Genomic DNA, 21,833 nt, shown 5'->3' on the forward strand with positions numbered 1-21,833 from the left:
TTGCTAAGGCTACAAAGGACAGATTTACAGGAATATGAGGTACTGGCATTTATGGTTGGAAAAGTAAAGGAGGAAAGGAATTATTAGCATTGTCATCAGACATGTTTTTTTTTTTTCTTTTTTTCATTTTTTTCATTTTTTTGAGGGGTTTTTGGTTTTGTTTTTACAAAATACATGTCTTGATGACCACATGCTTTAAGCTTATATTCATTTATTTTCTCATAGATTTATATTTGTTTGTAGGGGCAATTGAGAGAGAGTCACAAATAAGGAAAGGACACTAAGGTTTTAATAAGGGCAACAAAAAAAATGGTTTCACCAGAATAGATTCACATTACAGTACACCAATATTGACAGCATTCTCTTTTGTCTATTTTTGGTACAGAAGATGGAATCTCTCTACATAACCTTATAAGGCTTCAGTAACTAAAAAGTAAAAAACCTAGTAGTTTACAATTTATTTAAAAATTCTGAAAGACACAGCAAGTTCTAAACTTTAGTAGTGCTACCCATACAGAACCATCTGGTTTAAGAACCCATTAAAAGAGCCTCCTTTCAAGGGAGCTTCCAACAGCAGAGTTGTGCAATTTGGATGTCTCTTACTACAAGGGGAAAAAAAATTACACATGGCACATTCTCATTCATATTTTGCAATGTAAAAAGTTACAAACATACCTAATCAAATAAATAATAATTAAAAAAAAGAATCTGAAATGTGTTTGTTATGTATCCTAAAACCACTACTCAGAATAATGGAAACTTTCACTCACAGACTATTTACATGGTAATACCCAGGTGAGGGTACACACTGCTACAAAACTCATAAAACAAAGGGTAAACTTGAAATGTTTTCCATAGTAAAGATCTAGCAGCATGACTATATCTAATGCTGTTTGCTTTCTTGACAGTTTTTAGAAGTTTGTTTCAATCTATGTCTTCATCCAGTTCATAATTGTCTTTATCATAAATATCTTTTACTAAAAGAACCCGTACGAGCATATTTTCTAACGTGTTGCGGTCCAGTGAAGTAGCAGTGTACCAGATGGGACTCTCCGTGGAGACAGAGCACTCTGGCTGGAGATAGAACATGTCCGTCCTCTGATTCAGATTCTGGGGGCTACAAAGGAGGAAAACACAGGGGGTCAGATAAACAGCTTCACAGGATAAAATTATCCATTAGCGCTTCTGACATCCTCTGCAAGCAAAACTCCAACCATACTCAGGCAAGTTACAAAAAGAAGATTAATGTGGAGAAATGTGGTCTTGTTCACAGAAGGAGTCATGCTAGGTCTGGCCCAAGTCCAGCGAGTCCCACATCCCCAGGGCAGCCAAAAGCAGATGCCTGGGACTGAGCAAGCATACAGGAGAACACAGATTCTTTCAACACTCAAATTTCCATCTCCAGGACTTGCTAAAGCAGGAAGTATTTTCTGTCTATTAAGGAACCCCTGATTGACAGATTTGCTAAGACATCAGCAATGGCTTGCACCACAGGCTGATGTGGCTCTCTCTGAATAGACTCTGGAGATTCCTTGAGAGTCAAACAAGGTAGTTCTGAGAAATGTAGAGAGATACAACAAGCCAGAATTTCTCCTCCCCCTATTTTGGTTGTAGGTTTGGTCACTCTAAGTGTTAAATTCCTCTAACTCCTGGATATGAATTCTGGAGTTTGAATAAATGCTTGATCCAGCGCAGACATATCCTCTAAGCCACTAGAGAGGATCCCCCAAGGAAATTCTCTTCCTTAGCATTTTGTCCATTTAGATAAGTTTCAGAAAATAATTCTCAATTCTGCATGTATAAATGCTTGCTCGTATTTCCTTCATAAAAACTGCAGACTGCAGAGGTGACTGTATTTTGTGGTGTTTGGTAAAACAAGATGTTTTCACCAGCTTATCTTCCCAAACTACTTGGTAAAAGTTTCAGAGGTTGCTTTTCACCTGCTGGGGCTAATGTTGGCTTGGTTCTACTCTCACATAAACAAGATTAAGAGTGAGGTAAGAAGCCAAAGTATGATAGCTTAAAATATTTTTACAATAATTCAAACATTTTAACTCTCTTCCTACTTTTTTGACAAGCCAGTATTTTTATAGAAATAAGTAGTGATATACTGCTCACAGCTGTGAATGAGAATCCTGAAATTTCAGCTGCAACTCTCCACTGACTGCAAAGCTTATTTCAAATAGCTGGCATTACCCTGAATTTAACAATAGTTTTTAAATGGGTTTCAATGTATTCTTTTCATGGAAGTTGAGAAGTTTCTAAAGAAAGAGAAATTATTTGTTCTCTCCCCACTACAGGCTGTGTAACTCAGTTCAAAAATCCAGTTTCAACTTTAACAAAATATCCCCTCCAAAACATGACAGTGAATAGTGAGAAAGGAAAAAAACCCCAACCCTTGCAATGATCAGAATGAATGGAGCTGATGAAAAAATGGTGCTTGCATTAACAGACCACAAGTTACTCTTTACATGTTTCTCTCTGTAACATCACATACTTGCTCTGTGCATCAGCTTTCTTCACTTTTAAGAATTAGATGGCATTTCTTGACACATGTTGAGTCTCATGCTTAATTTGATTTATTGTGCTGCATATACAATGTGATTTTATTACTTTGGTATCACAAGCATGATGCTCACTTAGAATTACATAAAATCTCCATTAAATTCAGTCACTTGAATTGTTGTTAAAGAAAAGTATTTCCCATGAGATCCTGTTTTCAAACACTGAGCTGCTAAACTGTTGTTGTTTTTTGCTATTTCTGAATGCTGGGCTACTATCAGTGGCATTCTGTACGTACACATGTTTTTAAACTAGGTATTTCAAAAGCATAAACAGTTCAAATTCATGATAAGCAAATCCTCTGACTATCTTATTCTTCCTGAAGAGACAGGGATCTCAGAAATGGAAGCCTCAGTAGTAAAAACTATCAGAACTCTTGCTGGTAATTTTCTGCAGAGATACCTGGTGTTTCCCAGTAACACAACTGAACCATACTGTCACATTCCTAGATGGATTCCTTGACAATTAACATTGAAGTTCTCTGCTGCTCCCACACTTTCTGTACATCCTGTCCAGATATAGACCTGGAGATTTCAATGCTTTCATTTAGCTACATTTAGAAGGTTTCAATCCATTCCCTTTGCTTGAACATACTTCATGTTGCATCAGAACATTTGCCTTTTCTACCTGTTCTACTCTAGACCACTTCTTTATTACCTCTATCACACTTACCTTTTAGACAGATAGCACTCAAACATTTTCACAGGACATCTAGCTGGATCAGATGTGTTTTCAATTTGTTCAAATACTGGTTCATCATCTTCATGTTTCCTTTTCCCAGTAGTAATCTTATCTTTAAGAAGAAAATCAACATCATCTAAGACATAATTTGAAGTTATTTTACATTCTTCAGTAAACACCCAAGAGTGGACAGCCCACCAAGCACCACAATGCAGTCACCAGAGCTATGACTATCTGCAACCTGGAAATGGAACCCACAGACACAAGTAAGTTGCATCATTTAGCATAGAGACCAATGGGTTCAAAGGGATCATTTAAGGCACAGACCTGGTAGTCTCCACAGACCACACACTCTGATTAAAGACCCAGGAACTCAGAGATGCTAAACTTTAAGTTAAGTCAGATCTCTGGTTCCTGGCAAGGTGCCTAGATGTACCTCAGAGGAGCACAACCTGATTGCTCCTGCAATACTTATCGTGGAATTGCCACAGTACCTTCACTGTCAGCTCTGCACAGGGAAGACACTTGATATCGAAGACAAGCTTTGCTTTCCATTGTTAGAGGATTTTTTTTCCACTGTCTAAAAACAGTCCCAAAAGAAAGTCTTAAGTGTTGCTCCACTGTCTTCAGGCCAAAATATTTAGTGTTAAAGTAGAACAGAGTGTTCAGAAGAGCAACTGGTGAATGCGATCCAAGCTGTTTAATCCTCCACAGATAATCTTCTTCAACTCGAGAGAATATTGATCCTTCACAAAAAGATGAGAGAAAATACAATGGGTTAAGCTCATAAACTGCCACAGTGCAAAAGAATCAAGTTTCTGTTTACTGCAAAATTTAACAAAATGCCCACAACATAAGCGTCTAATAAGTATATTTAATTGTATGTTCAGACCCCCCAAAACCACCTCCTAAGGACACAGACACCTGCAGTTTCAGGAGATACTCAGTGGGAAATACCACTATAGGCCATTTCACACACAACACATCTCTGTTTAATTACAGCAGCCTTGCTTACATACAGCTGTCTCATCTTATTACATAAAAACCAATGCGCAAGGGGCTACTCTAAATTCCTTCATAAAAAGCATGATTTTGAGTTTATTTCATTCTGCTCAGGCAAAGCCTCCAAGTAGCTATACCTTCTTCTTTCTAATGCCAATGGACATCTCACATGGAAAGCACTCCTGGACCATACCAGAGTACAGGGAGGGCCCTATACAGAGGTTCTCCAGAGCTATAGAGAGAACAGTAAGTATTAAGAAGAGAGAGGAAAGGGGCTGAGGGTAAGGACAAACCCTCAACTCAAGAGAGGATTGTGAGAAAGATGAAAGAAAGATCATGCAGTTCAGCACCAACATCCATCTGCTGGGGAAAATTTCATTTTTCTCCATAAACTGATGATCTTCCTGAGCAGACAGCCCATAGCAGAGAGTCCTCCAACACAGTTGAGAAAGATTTAAATATGTATCTTTTTTGCCCTATCCACACATAGCCCAGTGTCTGCCTGCCTGCTTCCTATTTGGAAAAAAAGTGGTCACAAATAAATTCAGCTCATGTAAAGAGTACAGGTTGAAGAGCAGCGCCTTATTCTAACTTTCTCTCCTAAAAATGCATAGTAAACTTAAGATCAACAGGCAATGGCAAGAGCAACTCTTGCAGCATGGGATTCCAAGAAATAAGAAAAAAAGGCATAGGTACTTTCTTAATTGAACTCTTAGATGAGATCTTTATGATTTTTAATTAATTACTTTATCAATGCACAAAATGTTTGTATATATCTACATGCTTAACAATACAGACCTATTAAGAGATGAAAAACATGCATGACCAAAAAGAAAATTACCATCTGGAAGTATGCTTGGTTGCCAACTTCTAAGGATTTTATTTAACTCCTGTTCAAATGTCTGATAGACTGGATCAATAAATATGTTGTCTTTTCGATTGCATCCATATAAATACTATAGAAAAGAGAGAGACAGACAATATTTACAATTCCAGATTAAAACAAATCCTGTGCTGTAAGATTCTCGGTACAATGTTTGTGCCTTTGTAAAAAATTATTTTAGATTACAAACCACAAAAAACTTAACTTTTCCTCCACCTAGTTCTTCAAAGAAAAAAAGACATTTGACACTTTAAATGTGAACTCTGGACACTGACAGAAATATCATCAACCCAGAAGTGGGAGCAAAAAAAATCACAATATAATTGTGGTAATGATATACAGCAGTGCAAGAAAAATGACAGGATGTTGCAAGCTGCCTGACTGTTTTGCAATCTAATTATCTTAATCCTCGTGACCTTAGAGACAGAAATATTTGAATCTTTACCATGAACTAATGGCTGAGGGCTACACTAGTATTTTCCATCCTCTCTGGAGATATTTCTAAGAAACAGAGGATTGACTTCTTCAATTTTCTCCTTCAATGTTAACCTTTATGTGACCAAGCCTGTTGTTAGTGTATACAATAAAAGTGATAGAGACCAAAGATGTACACAATCTTGGAAATGGCATCTATTTCTGTACATATACTTGTAATACCATTAAACACATCACTCATTAATACTAGACAGTTCAGCATATCTGATCTTTGCACCATGTTTTACAGTAAGGAAATAAATACATACACTTCCCAGAAGTCTCCAATGCAGCATCTTCATTTAGATAACTGTTTTATGCAGCATGTTCAGCTAATTCTTCAAACACAACATTCCTTAAAATGTGCTTTTTTCTACATATATCAGCTTTGATTTTACAAAGCAATTCTAAACCAGACAATATATCTTACTATAAGCTTCATAGGGCTTTCCCCTCTTTTCCTTGGCACTTTTTTCCTGTATAACTTTTCTTTTTCTTCTGGTTTGCATTAAACACTCACACTGAACACAGGCAGTGAAAATGAAAAGTGGACTAAAAACTGGTTCAAAACCAGGTGCCACAAAAGCTAAAAACATTTCTGTTTCCTGGTTCAGATTAACAGTTGTTTGGCTAAACCTTGACGTTTTTAGTGGAAACCTGTGAAGCATCCTAGACCTTTTTCACTACAGGCTCTACAGAAGGCTGATGTCACCTTGCAAACTCCCCTGCTATACAATACCCAATGTGCTTCCACAAATCTTCATTTCCACACCATAATGCTGTGTTCTGCTACTCAGACTCCAGAGGGAGCAGAATTAATGATCATAAGCAGTTTCCACCTCAGATGAGCTTTACTAGAACTGCAGTGACCAAGCAGGAACCAGACATAGCCAAGTCCCACAGTGGAGAACAGGCTGGGTCACTGCCCACAGCACCTGCAGACAAACATCTGCCGAGCTCCATCAGTCTGAATTTTGCCCAAAAAAAGCCTATTTTAATGCATGAAAAAAAAAAAAAAAAAAAAAAAAAGCAGCAAAGAAAATCACTCCAATCTGTGCTGGGACAAAGAACAAAGGCCACGATGCAGCAAGGAAGAGAAACAAGCTAACATCTTCTCAGTAAACCTTGTCCACTAGATGCCTGTCTGACCATGCAACAATCTCTATTTTTAAGTGTTGTGTTTTCCAGGATAAATACTTCAGAGTTATCAAACCCAATACTGAACTATTTTTGGTTGGCAGCAGAACTATTTCACCTGCAAATTAACCCAAACTGAGAAAATGTACCATTTGACTCAGGGACCAATTTGCTAGAACAGGTTTTCCAAGTGCTTTCATTAAAAAAAAATAGTGAATTCTCCTTCTTTGAAGAGATATTTACTCTAAGTAAATAAGTTTGCTAAGTTAGCAAAATATTATTTTTGGCACAACTTTAAATGGCATAATTTTATGTCCTCTGGGACCCTTCTGAGTAACATGGAGCCAGTATTTTTGATGCAGTAGCAGAAAGTTTCCTTCAGGTGTATCCATGCTGGCATTGCCAGATGGAAAGAAAGACTAAGAAAATACTAGAAGGCAATGGAGTTTTGCTGCACACTGTGATGACTATGTTTCATTTAGGGTACCACTAACTTGTTTAAACCTATTTCTTCAGAAAAGTAACACATACCCTACATGTAAAATGTGCCATTAGCACACACATGTGGGCTGCAGCCCTTGGCAGCTCCCATGACTCTGTCCCTCCCCTGCTCTCTGCCTTTCTGAACTGCAAGTTTCTTAGAACAGGACACATCTTCCTACCAATATAAATAGCAGTGGCACAACCAGAGAAATGAAATGGACTTGTTAGCATCTCCTGAATTAAATACTGGATACTAAATATAAGCAAGAAGTACAGTAAAATAACCACAAGTTGTTCCTCTAATGTTCCAGCATTCCGTGCATTTATTAGAGCTCATGGTAACTGTGCTGGGCCACAGAAACTTTGGGTTTGGTTAACAAAAAAAAAAAAAACAAAAACAAAAACCAAACAGTTTTACACATAACTAGCTTTCACAGTGGACAAGATAGAGAATGTCAAAGGCACAAAGAGGTGAAGAAAAAAATATTAGGTGACTTCCATTTTATAAACACATACCTCACCCTGTGTACGTGCTAGCTTAATATGAGTATTTTTAATTCAATAGGAAGATACAGAGAGACAGTGTACCATGCAAGTGCAGAGCAGAAAGCTAGCTGAATTTGAAACATGCCTTGTTGCAATATTGACTAAAACGCCCAAAACTGAATGCTTGCTTCTCAGATTTCACCCATGAGGTAAAGTTATGAATAAACTCCTTAATTTTGCATAATTGCAATACAGAAAAATTACTGGAGGTACTATTAATTTTCAAAATATTTTTAAATTTTGTGATTTGATTTGAGTCCTCTGCCTTAAGCAGGGAACAGTTTAAGCAAGATTGCCTGTGAACTGCTTGCTTGCTACATCACATGCATTTCTTTAATTGCCTTTCCACTTCAATGAAATTTACTGAGTCCTCAGCTTTAAAAACTGCTGATTTTATCTATTATTTGCCTTATGTACCAAAACTTAAGAAATCCTCTGCTTAAAAGATAAGCTGTGGAATAGCTTTTCTCATTATCTAGTGATACATCATTGTCTTCACTTCTGACACAGCTGAACTGACTTCCTTTACCTGCAAATTCAAGGGCAAGGTGTTTATGTGTAAGACAGTCAGTATAGCTGAATTTCCTGTGCTCTACAGAAACAGCCTGATTTACCTCAGGTCTGCATTATTCAGTACATGAGACTCACAAAAAGACAGTTCAATTAGCTTGTTTCCACTCTACACTAAGTAATAGAATTACTAAAGTACTGACAAAACAGGCCTTGTTTCATTCTGACTTTTACATTAATCCATCTTTAGCAAATAAAATGAAGCACAGCATTTAAAAAATCTGTCATTTGACACCACAAATTCTTTAACCCATCAGGAATCTTAAAATTATTGCAATTTACCAGTTTGTATTTGAGTTTTCAGGATGGGCCTGCACACCTTCTATACAGACAGCTTTCTACAACATGATTTACATAGCAGCCTCTGTGTTGCAGATCACAGCCATAACATTAAGAATAGCTCCCAGCTAATAAATCCACATTATCCCCATTCTTCCACTGGAATAGGTTACAGTCAAATCAGTAGCTCCACTCCCACCTCTACAGTCTCTACTCACCTCCTGAATCCCAAGACACAGATAATAGATGCTGTCAGGTGCATAGTTCTCTCCATTTGGTCTTCGAATTTCATTGACAAAATGTGTCAACCCATAGTTTAACTCAGCTGAAGTATGTGATAATAGATCTTCCTTTAATTTCACAGACTTTGCTGTAAAATAGAAAAAAAATTGCTATAATATACAACAGAATTATTACACAGTGAGGGTGGGACTGGAAAATGGGAAACTGGCTTTATGTCCTCTCTACTAACCAATCCAGGAGTCTAGATGTACTAAGTAGTTAAAATGTTCCAGCTGTATTAAAATAAACAGGGCTATCAGGATAAAGTCTAGTTAACCACATGTACTATCACCCACTGACAAAAGTACTGTCACACACAGCTGAGGATGACACATAAGTGGCCCAAGATTATGAAGTGAAGACAGAGCTGTAGAAACCTTCAGGGGAAATGCCATTTTCTGAAGATCAAACAGCATAATGCGAGGGACACATATGGGAGCTGGAGAAGGGCAGGAGTAGCAGCAATCCCTTGTTCCCTTCACAGTAGAAATGTACACACAGGGAAGCACTGCAGGGAGCAGTGAGGTTCCATGGGAGCAGAGGCCACCTTGCATCAGACCACAGCCAGGTAATGCCAGCCTCAGATGAAAATCTCTTTGCAGGACAAAGAGTAAGATATCCCTCCCTTGCAATTTAGAAGTGCAGAAAAGGAATGAACTCAAGGTGAGTTAGGATGCAAGCCAAAAATCAAAATTATCACTGAGTGAGAAGAACCAAGAACCAAGACCCTGGCTTGCACATAAGAAGTATGAAACCCAACATTTTGAACCAAGTAAGGAAAGCCAGTAAAACAAAAGAGGTTGGCAACTCCGTAGTAAAATAAACCCAGTAACTGTAGGAATATCTGCAACACAACATGTGAAAACTTGTATCAAAAATTGCAGCTGAAAATCAGACAAGTACAGCAATTCTCGCAAGCAAATCAGAATCTGGATGCCAGGTTTTTAGAAATACTTACTTGATTTGAGTTCCTCTAATTCTGGAAGCTCTTCCTCTAAATGTCGAGACTTTACCCAGTGCTTCCATGCATTTACACCATAGGCATATTTGAATGGGAAGCTACACTCTGAGTTTTCGGAGCTATCATCATGAGACTGGTATCCTGACACCGCTTTCCTCTTCACCCCCTGCCATCAAAACACAGTGGTTAGCCCCACCAGCAGCTCCCAACACCAGAACACAGAACCTGGGTGGAACAAGCAAGCTGCAGCACAAATTACAGACTGAAGGTTCAGTGTGCAGAAACACGCACTTCATTCAGGAGGGAATTTCTACACTGAACATACTTTCAAGGACAGCACTCACTTAAGACAGACATTTCTAATCTGCCTGGTTCCCAACATAGAGCAATTTCCCATAAGGGAGTTGCTCTATTGGATATATATTATTAAAGCAACAAACGCACAATTCCCTAAATAATTCAGTGTATTTGTAGGATTTCATTTTGTTAATTCTACAAAATCTGTATCAAATTTTAGGCTCAATGGAAAAAACAACATTGGTCCCAAATTAAAACATGTCTAGCAGTAGATATGCAGAAGATGTCTAGCAGATAATACCAACAGTTTAGACTTCAAATATAAAATAAGAAAGATACATTTATTCTTACAAAGTTTTATTAGAAGTTGGCTATTCTTTTTTAAAGCTGCAATCTAACGAAGCTATTTCAGCAAAACCACTTCAGCTGTTTGTCAGGCACAAGAAACTCTGTTTCCTGTTAGTTTTCTTATTTAATAAATCTCATGGATAATTTATTTGCATGTCTAAATTAAGATTTTTGACTGGAAATGAAACAGGAAAAAATTACAAGCAAGTATTTTTAAGCTATTTTATACAGGTCCCATTATAAGCTATGGTAATGCCAACATTATTTCATTTTACTATGAAATTAAACCAAGACAGCCTTGCTTGAAGGAAAAGGTAGAAAAGCACTGTTAAGAGTGCAGTTAGTAGATAGACACAAGCACACTACATCAACAGTTCTAGCAACATGAAGCAGAAGTGGCATCAGGATTTAGAAATCACACTCTTAACAAATTTAACAGTTAACTGCAACATAGAACTGGTACAATTTTACTGTTTGATATATATCAATTTATATCATAAAAACAATATATTATGTGTGAATAAGAAGTAACAGGTTTTAGAACAGTGTAAGAGCTGGAAGAAAAAACCAAAACAATAAACCTGGCATTTTTTCCCAAGTTAATTTTTGTGCTTTTTAGATTTTTTTGGTAGCATGACAAAAATTACCTTTTTCTTGGACCGAGGCCTTGGCTGTTCCTCATATTCTTCCCCAAAAACAGGAGGTAACAAAAACTCATTTTCGGTATCAAGCTCCTCAGTTGCTGAAAATACATTAACAGAAACTTACTTCTGAACATCTTTTGAGTAACACTGGTTTGACAAAAAACAATGAACTGTATTAGTGCACATGAGCATAAGGGGTCCACAACAGCACAGATTAATGCTACCAAAGACTGCATTTTGCTAAGAAAAAATTAACTCATTCTTTTTTCTAAGGGAAAGCAAAGTTATCAAAAACCTCTATTTCTAAATAAATAGTAAAGGACACAATGCTCAATAATTTTTGGTATTATCTGAAGTCACTAAGGAAGCATTTCTTACTATGGACCCTTACATAGTTTTTTCTTGCCTAGGTAGTCTTTGGTATTAAGAAGTTGAACTTACAGTGAGAATGAGCACCTATGAGTGAAAAACATATAAAATAACTTACCGCATGCCTTTTTGGTAATCTATTTCAATAATTTATACTGCTGTTTTATATCTTACACTGCACATTATATTTGGTTAAAATACTACCAACCAGAATGTTAAGCTGTTTTAAAAGAAACTGGTTGTAGTCTGTATTTATACAAGTGGTAGAGATCCAGTTCATGATGGATATTACCATAACTTCAGTAAAAAGATATGGTAATATGTCAAAATAATATTTCCTTAACATTTCAGGGGTAGGATAAAGGACTCTTTCAGGCAACACAGTGGAATGAGACAACACATGACTAGATTTAACATTGCAAGTTCCACCTTACTTTACTGAAATTGGTTCATCCCTCATTTAGACATCAACCAATGTCTTAGTTAAAAACTAAATGCTCTTGTGATTGCCAGATTTCATTCCCTTACTACTCAAGACACCATTCTATCTGATCTAGAGGAAACAGCTCTCACATGCAAATATTTAAGAGCTCTAACCCAGAATAAATACCAGTGCTTCCCCCGACCACAAAGAACCTCATCTCAGGAGCACTGAAGTGTTAAGTACCTGGTGAGTGAAGAATGCATTTGCTATTGTGTTCCACAACATGTCATCCCAGTCTTCAGGACTTCAAAATAGTTTCTCTTAATTCATGTTCAAAACCAAGTGATGCAGCTAAGTTTGTTTTTGAAAGGTTAATTCTCTTTTTTCTTTGCATTCTGTTTCAAATACTGTATTTGGAAATATGGAGGAACTAATTCAGAAGTCCCCAGTCTTGCAAAAACATCACAAAGGTTTACCTAACAGTCAATTGGATCTTACAGTCACATAAATCTCCTCTGAAATGAAAATGAACCAAGTACAACATTTGCCCACAATGTCTTTTTCACAATAATTATTTAAATAACAGAAAAAATACCTCTTGGAAAGTCTATTTCAATGTCAAGATCTGGTTCATATGGAACATCAGGCAAGCTTGTCTGTATCGCTGTTTCTGAATTTAGCTGATCTGATTCCACAATCACCACACCTGTTAAAAAAAAAGGGGGGGGCATGGGGAGAACTCTCATTTTAACAAATATATAGATTAGTAAAACGAGGGCAAATTTAGAACATCAGAAGTTGAGTGGTTCTAAATCTGCTTGTTCTGCTCATCACCATCCGAAGTTTTGCTTTTCTTGGGATCTCAGATTTACTTCTCCAATCTGATTTCCTTCAAAGAGAAAAGATACCTATCAGACCATCTGTGCCTCCTCATTAAGATGAGCCAGCAAAGCATATGTATAGAAAATCAAATGCTGGCAAATCTGGACCATATCAACTGATCACCGAACTACAACAAGCCTGACAAACCTACCTATTTTTCTACATAATTTCTACATTATTCTGCCTGCAACAGAATCGACTTTCAAGTCTGTTAAAGAAAGCCTACAAAAGCAAACAAGGCAGCCAGAAAAAAAAAAAAAAAAAAAAAAAAAGCTCAGTATCTTTCCAGCTTCTGGAAAAGAGATTTGTCCAAGTTCAGTTCTCTGCAAATGAACAAGCTCTGATCTCTCATTTCATCTCTCTGAATCAACTCATTCAGATAGCTCTTTTGAGCAAAAGGTAGCAAAGAACTGCAAATTACAACCTTGTAGCACCACCAGAAATGTCCAGCTTTAGTGAGGGAACAGCAACAGTTTGGAAAACAATAAACCTCCTGGGACTGCAGCACCATTGGCCTTCTATGTATCTGGCCCAAAGCATAAGTTCATGTCATTGATCAACATCTTTTAAGACATCTGTTGCAAGAGCACAGAAAAAAAACCAAAACCAAAAACAAACCATCACACCAAAATTTCACCTAAGTCACTGAAAAACTTTAAAATCTAATTTTTGGAAGGGAAGGCAAATTCTCCTGGGAAGATACAGAAAAGTGTGAGGACTTTGGCAGGCAGAGCTGGGAAAGTGGAGCAAAGAGGTATGCCCACTGTAAAAATGTCATTTCAGCATATGTGGCTTTTTGATGTTCAGCTGTAATTTGTCCCAGATGGCTCTCTCCTTTTAGATGAGCTAGTGAAATGACAAGCCACTTGAGGATCACAACCCCAGTGACCAATCACTGATGAATTACTGTCTTCGAAGAGATAACACTTGAAGGTCAGGATCAATCAAAAGCAAAAGCCTCACAAGGTCACCAGGTTTTGCTGACCACCATTCCACTTGTGAAAGGTATGTTGCTTTGAGTTTTAACAGCTTTCCCAGACACAACATTAAATGTGCCTAATAACCTGTTATTACAAAGAGATCAGATCCCCATCATACCCCACCTTGGTCAAAGGAAGTTATGTTCACACATATAAAATGCAACTAAGATAATTTTCCCTAAACTTTAGACTAGAGGGTTTTTTTTGAGGAATAACAGTTTGGTTTGGCTTGGTTTGAGTTATGCTGAGAAGAAAACATGTGTATGCAATCCTGTATGACTGCTTCTCATCAGCCAAGGAGCTGGTGCAAGCAAAGGGAATGCTTGTGTTTTTAAAGACAAGGGTCTGGCAAATGTACCGAAACAATCTTTAAAAATTATTTAAATACCTAAGATTTCAACTTAACATAGGAACTCAATAATAGTATTGTTGCATTCAAAGAATCTTTCTCTAAAATAGAAAAAAACAAAACAATACAATCCTTCTCAATTCACACACACACCACCACACCAGGGTGTCAAAAACTCATCAGGAAACTCACTGGTCACATCAGAAGCTTCAGGTTTTCCATCATGTTCAGATACCACCTCTGACAAGTTCAGTAGCTCAGTTTCCAGAGGATTTGAGGGCACTTTTCCTCTCACTTCTTCTATTGCTGCAAGGATTTTCTCACTGCTATCCAGACTAGTGGGCAAGAAAACTGGAACTGGCACCTATGCAGACAGAGAGAAGAGATAATTAGAAAAACCTATGCTGCAACTAACAGCAACAGCAATCACCACAGAAACAAACTCTACATCCTTTGTCTAAAGGACAGAGTTAATACAGATTAGAAACACATCTCTTCAGTGTGGTCTAACAAAACCATGTTGACAGGTTAAAAAATCCAATATAAATGATTGCAAACAGACGGGAAAGCAGGAAAGGATCCAGAAAACAATTACATATGACAAACTATAGTGTGTCAAAGTAAGAACAAAAGGGACTTTGAAGATCCAAGCCTGGATGATTATAAATTCAGACTAACAGTTTGGACAAATCAGGATCATGTTCTAGTGGCTTGTTTGTGAAACATGGAATTTTTGGAATGCAGAGGGTTTCTTTCACCATTTGGATGAGATTTGGTCCATAAGTGATAACAAATTTAACTTCAGTCTAGGAGTTTTTTGCTGGCAGGTGGTTTGGGTATTTTTTGCTTTTATTCATTCTGTTTATCCTGCTCTGGCATCTCTCCTCATGCAGTCTCCCAGTTTCTCCACTACTAGATCAAACCTTACTGTTTAATTGCATATTCATCAAACTTAGATGTATCACTCAGAATTGTTCTTAAGAAGTTCAAGAGCAGAAGATTTTCATGATGAAAGCAAGTAGAGAGGTCCTAAAGAACAATCATAAAACCAAGTGCCACTATCAGATTTCTAATGCTTTTTGGTAAAGAGTACCACACTATCCTGCAGTCCTTTAGATGGGTCTATGCAATACCAAGTGCATGGGAATGAATGCCAAAAGCTGAAGTTTCACTTACAGGAACAGGAACTGCTGTAGGAACAGGAACGTTTTGACTATACATGTTCATAGGCACTGGAACATAGACAGGTACAGGAATAGGCACTGGGACATACTCTTTTTTCCAATCATCTTCTATTAAAAGAAAAAAGAAAAAGGCAAACACTGCCAGGTACTTAAATATATTCTACACCTGCAGTTTAGGAAAAAAAATCAGAATATTTGCAATATGTTCCATTATAATAACAGTTTTTAATAATTCAGTAAAAAAAAGTACAAGAACAGTTCAAGAGTTACCTGTCTGACAAGATTTTGTCTGCATATGAGGTTTACAGTACGTGGCTTTTGTCATTGTTAAAGGCTTGCAAAGAACTGCCTTGTTCTTCATTTCTCTGTTAGGTGTTGGAGAAGGTGGGGGTGCTGAGCCCTACAAACAAGCAAACAAAAGAGAACAGGTACTGCTAAACCACGCTGATTTCAACTTCTTGATTTAGTGCATCAGTTCATACTTCTCACATGTCAGATACTTAAGAGGTGGCTCATACAACAGCACCAACTATTATTCTTTAACTGAAAGCCATCCTACATTTCTAGCCATGAGCTGCCACTGCCAGAAATGTAACAAAATAGTACTTTGCTCAGTCAGGGCTAGAGCTTTAACAACTTCTGTCTCATTTTCCATTCCTTTTTTTCCTCCAATTTAAGACTCTTAAGATCTTCTTTTTTACATTGTTGCTTAAATGAAAGTACAATTTAAGCTATTTTATAAATTAATTTCAGCTGTAAAAATAACTCACTGTAAATAGCATAACAAACTTCTGGTTCCCAGTCTAACCTTTTTGAACTACATGAACTAATGTGATTGAAAGATCGCGGTTTTAAAAAAAATTTATTTCTAAACAGGAACACCAGCTCTAAAAGATTTTTTTAATACCCAACATACGAACTTCGAGCTCCCCCTGCTGGCTCTACAACACTCAAAACAAATACTTTGGAATCTCACAGAACGCTCAAAGTGCATCCTTACACTCAACAGGTAAAAACCCTTCTTGTTCCAGACATGGTTTTTGTCCCCTAGGTCCCCTTTTCGAACCTCTTATCAGATACAGCTTGTCACTTTTATTTGGTCATGTATAGTAAGACTAGCCCCACATAACCTTTTCAATATAGTAAGTCAAATCCTAGGAACAGCAGTAGACTTTGTTTAAAATGCAAACTTCTGTAGTATGTTTAAAAAAATACTGTATCACACATAGCTTTTGTGTCATCTTAAAAAACTTATAGATTGACATTAACATCATTAAACAGTGCTACGTTTTTTTAACATGATAGTTTAGCTTGTCTGATGCCTGTAGTTATCTAAATACTCTTATTTTCTCTATTTTTCATTACTGTATTTTGTAATGCCATCAAAATGCTTCCATTTAAGTCTAAGATTTACCTTATAGAAGTTTATTTGCACTAAAAGGGTGAGTCAATTTTTTCATGGAAAAAAAGGCACTTTTGAGATCTTCCACATGTCAAACAATTTAAAACAAAACTAAGGCTCAAACAAAATACACTAAGTCGAAAGAATTCTGATAATAATATTTTGACAAACTGACAAAAATGAAAACTAAAAATGGAGGCTGCTGCTTTGTTGATGATGCTCACCCTCCCAGAAACTGATCCCTCCTCCCTACTTAAATACCACTTCCTTCAAGCCCAAGATAGGTGCATTCCCTTGAGTAAAACATTGGGTAGAGGAGGTAAGAGGCATCCATTGATCAACAAATAACTTTTGAAAAAAGTCTCGTGGAAGAAAGAAATTCACAGCTCATGGGAAAAGGGAGAACTAAAGGAATGTTGCCAGATCATGTAGGAAGGCAACAAGAAGGGCCAAAGTCCTCTTAGAACTCAAACTAGCAGAGGAAGTAAAAGGAAACAAGAAGAGCTTCTTCAATCAAATATATCAGCAGTGAAAGGAAGAATAGGGAAAATGTGGGCCCACTGCTGAATGGCAGGAGCCCTGATAACAGAGGATGAAGAGAAGGCAGAGCTGCTGAGTGCCTTCTGTGCTTCAGTCTTCACTCCTAGGACCAGCCCCTGTGATCCTCCAGAGAAAGCCTGGAGGAGGGAAGACTCACCACTGATCTATGAAGAATGGGTTAGAGATCAGTTATGCAGATTGAATATACACAAGTCCATGGGTCCTGATGGAATGCACCCAAGAGTGTTGAGAGAGCTGTTGGTGTCATCGCTCTAACGCTCTCCATCATTTTCAAAAGATCATTGCAAACATAGAGGTGCCTGAGGACTGGAGGAAAGCCAGTGTCACTCCAGTCTTCAAAAAGGGCAAGAAGGAAGATCCAGACAATTACAGACCAGTCAGCCTCAACTCCATCCCTGGAAAAATGATGGAGTGGCACATTCTGGCGGTCATCTCTAAGCACCTGGAAGAGAAGAAGGTTATCAGGAGTAGTCAGCATGGATTGACCAAGACGAAATCATGCTTGACTAATCTGATAGCCTTCTATGATGTTGTGACTGAATGTATAGATGCAGGGAGAGCAGTGGATGTAGCCTACCTTGACCTTAGCAAGGCTTTTGACACAGTCTCCCATAACATCCTTCTGAGCAATCTCAGGAAATGTGGGACAGAAGAATCTGCAGTGAGATGGATTAAGAACTGGCTATATAATAGAGCCCAAAGAGTGGTGATCAATGGCACAGAGTCCAGCTGGAGACCTGTGACTAGTAGGATCAGTGCTGGGTCCAGTCTTGTTCAACATCTCTATCAATGAGCTTGATGATGGGACAGTGGCTTCTCAGCAAGTTTCCTGATGACACAAAGCTGGGAGGAGTGCCTGAAGGCCACTGAGAAAGGCTGTGCTGCCATTCAGAGGGACCTAGACAGGCTGGAAAGTTGGGTAAGGAAAAAATTAATTAAAACAAGGGCAAGTGTAAAGTCCTGCATCTGGGCAGGAACAACCCCTAGTAGCACTACAGGTTGGGGACTGAGCTGTTGGGGAGAGCACTGAAGTGGAAAGGGACCTGGGGGTACTGGTGGCTGGAAGAATGACCATGAGCCAACAATGTTCCCTTGTGGCCAAGACAGTCAATTGCATCCTGGGGTGCATTAGAAGGGGGGTGGTTAGTGGGATGAGAGAGGTTCTCCTCCCCCTTTACTCTGCCCTGGTGAGACCACATCTGAAATATTGTGTCCAGTTCTGGACCCCTCAGTTCAAAAATGACAGGGAACTACTTGAAAGAGTCCCGTACAGGGTAACCAAGATGATGAAGAGAGTAGAACATCTCCCTTTTGAGGGAAGGCTGAGGGAACTGGGTCCCTTCAGCTTGGAGAAGAGGAGAATGAGGGGTGAACTCATTAATGTTCATAAATATGAAAATAGAGAACCAGGATGATGGTGCCAGGCTCTTCTCAATTATCCCAAATGATGGGACAAGAGGCAATGGATTTGAGCTTGAGCATAGGAGGTTCCATATAAACACAAGGAGAAATTTTTTCACTGTGAGGGTGACAGAGCACTGTCACAGGCTGCCCAGGGAAGTTGTGGAATCTCTCTCTCTGGAGACATTCAAAGCCCACCTGGATGCATTCCTGTGTGACCTGCTGGAGATGACCCTGCTCTGGCAGAGGGGTTGGACTCGATGATCTTTTGAGGTCCCTTCCAACCCTTAACTCTCTGTGATACTCGGTGAAGTGCACTAAAGTCAATCAGACCTTGAGCACCAATTATACTACTCTTGGGAATTATAATTTATGACCTGAACCTTTATTTAAGCATTTCAAAATTGAGATACAACCTTAATATTCTGATCACTCACTCAAATTCTCTTCCCTTTCTACAATCAATAAATACATTATCAGTCTAAACATGTGAATAAGATTCAGTTTGTGGATTAACCCCTAAGCAACACATTCATGCACTACAGGTGTAAAACAACGGATTATTTGGTTCCCCAGAAGCCATTAAAAGACAAAATACAAACATTTAAAAATTAATTTCCATTACTAATGTAAAAAAGAATAAAAACTCCACAAATTAAGCTTAATGCCATTTGAAGTTGATGATTTTTTGCTTTTTAATATCATCCCCTTAAGCCCTCAAGATCTCACATTTTTAATACATTTATTTAGGCTACATGTATGTTAAATATATGTACTTACAGTTATTTTTGTTCGAAGACCTTGACAGCCCTGATCTAAAAATGTAAAAAACAGTTTTAGAAATTCTTTCCCTTTTTCAAAATCAAAGCAAATTTCAGTAAGCAATTCAAACAACAGGTATCATCAGGATAATATTAAATAACAGCATTGGTTAATACTATGCTGCAGGTGGGAACTGCACACAAGACTTGTCATTCGTAGGCATCTCATTACTCCAGCACTGAAGCACAAAAGCAAATCCTAAATCAATGCTCCATACCCTCTTTCAGAAAAGTAAATACCAAAATGTTCAAATATGAAAGTGGCCATAAAAGAAGTTGTGTTGGTATAATTACATTAATCACAAAGCTGGTTTATTTGATCTTTCCCTGACTTGTCATTTAAGTGACATAAACATGCACTCAGCCCCCATCAGCAAATTTACAGGGGAACTATTGCCAATAGAAAAAAAAAGCAATGTATTCATCTTATCTAAATACTTTCATTCCATTCTCACTTAGTTTCCATTTATTTCCTTTTAATTAAATTTGATTTAATTTTCTTTTTTTTCATTCCTAGTGCACTTATCTGCTGCATGTGACCAAAAACAAATTTTGAAGGTTTCCAAAGGGCAAGTGATGACAAATTGGAGCACAGCAGAAGAGGAAAGTATTTTCTGTCCCTAAAACAGATTTGTTTTTTAAAAAGGGAGTACAAAATGGTCTGACTACCTGACAATGTTTCAACTCTCAAAAAAGCAATAAAATAACAAGCTAAGATAAGAAATAGTGAATGGATCAATTATTACTCAGATGATAAAAGAAGGTCATCTGTAACACAGTTTATTACAACAAATAAGTAATTCATGCAGCTTTAAATTTTTCATGTACAGGAAGCATCTTGTTTGCTGTTTAGCAGCCATATAGCAGCACATACCATACTGTAAGTTCTCAGGTCCTTTTTGGGTTGCCAAATTTGGTTCATTTTGTTGACAGTAGAAACGGAGCAAGCAGTGCTGATCACAGAAGTGTTTCATTTCCCCACGCCACTGTACTTTCTCTTTGAGAGTTCCTTGAGACTTACAACAGTCACATCGTGCAGCCTTAATACAAAGGAAGATTTTGACATTTTTAAACAAGCCTTGGAAAAAAAAAAATTTTCACATTTTAAAAGATTACGTTTTTAAGAGTGCTGAAGGATCATTACTGATGCACATTGAAGCATCACTCATGTAGGCTCCATGATAGTTATGTTACCTTCTAGCCTGTGTGTACAGGCACATCTGTCACTTCATTTTTCATTGTTTTCTGGGGGTGAACACCTAAAATGAATCTGTTTTTTTCACTAAGTCTTCATTAAGTCTTTAAAAATTGCTCACTTATAGTTAGCAAAAATATTAATTTTATGCATCCATTTTAATTAATTCCACTGAAACATTCTACAAAAGAAGAGCAATAAGCAACTGAGACTCCTTAATGACTGTCTTGAATCAAGAACAAGTAGATGTTTCCCCTTCAAAATCTGGTGCTCTTTCAAGTCACGAACACAATCACTTCTCTAGGTATCAAAACAGAGCCCTTTAGTGTAAATAACTTTTATATTTCCACTATTTTAGTACTTAACAATTTTAGATTCCAGTTATACAGTTCAAAGTTTCTCCATGATGTATAACCAATAATAGCTCTCAAACAGAAGATTTCCACAAAATCTAGTTAGCATGTAACCTGAAACTCAAAACTTTTGTTCTTCTGTATCCTTAGCTCAGTATTTCAGTAGAACATCTTTCACCAAGCTACATAATTTTATGAGGCATTGCTAAGACAATAGATTCAGAATTAGATTCCAGAACAGATTCCACTGAACTTAACCAGACATGCCATAAATTATTATCTGAACAGGGCTAGCTCCAGTTTCAGATGCTACAGTAAGCAAAGTCTTGTGCTACTGCTCCCCTTGAAACTGCTGGCAACCACTGTCCTAAAGCAGACTTTAAAAAAAACCAAAAGCTTTATGGATGCTCAGGAATCCAAAATAAGTCAACCTAATAATATATCCAGGAGAGGAAAAGTAATGATAATAAGCAACATAAAACATTAATACATAAACCCATGCACAGTTATATACAATTCACATATTCAGTATGGCTGAAAAAAAAATTCCAACTGTAGTTTGTCCCTGTTTTTCAAAAAAAAAAAAAAAAAAATATACAGGCAATTAGTTCCAATTTAAACAGCAATAAAATGTTGAACTCCTTCTCTATCCTTCAAGCAATCTGGCACCATGCTTTGGCAATACAAGAAATTCAGCTCTCAGTTGCAATTTTCAATTATTTAAGACGATATATAGAGACAATTCTGGCAGTCTATCAAGCTT

At 37.5% G+C, this 21,833-nt stretch overlaps 1 protein-coding gene across 1 annotated transcript in view; it reads right to left on the bottom strand.

Moving 5' to 3' along the window:
• Positions 1 to 267: 267 nt before the first annotated feature.
• The window catches only part of ZMYM2 (zinc finger MYM-type containing 2), an 83,640-nt gene continuing 62,074 nt past the window's right edge, over positions 268 to 21,833 (bottom strand). The window contains 13 exon segments of the mRNA XM_030461179.1: positions 268 to 1,117; positions 3,235 to 3,355; positions 3,738 to 3,989; positions 5,087 to 5,201; positions 8,836 to 8,987; positions 9,858 to 10,026; positions 11,153 to 11,247; positions 12,538 to 12,648; positions 14,346 to 14,517; positions 15,330 to 15,445; positions 15,608 to 15,737; positions 19,482 to 19,516; positions 20,397 to 20,562. Coding sequence (XP_030317039.1) covers positions 925 to 1,117; positions 3,235 to 3,355; positions 3,738 to 3,989; positions 5,087 to 5,201; positions 8,836 to 8,987; positions 9,858 to 10,026; positions 11,153 to 11,247; positions 12,538 to 12,648; positions 14,346 to 14,517; positions 15,330 to 15,445; positions 15,608 to 15,737; positions 19,482 to 19,516; positions 20,397 to 20,562 — 1,827 coding nt within the window. The 3' untranslated portion in view covers positions 268 to 924.

Source organism: Calypte anna, chromosome 1 (assembly GCF_003957555.1).
Source record: "Calypte anna isolate BGI_N300 chromosome 1, bCalAnn1_v1.p, whole genome shotgun sequence".
Taxonomy (NCBI): domain Eukaryota; kingdom Metazoa; phylum Chordata; class Aves; order Apodiformes; family Trochilidae; genus Calypte; species Calypte anna.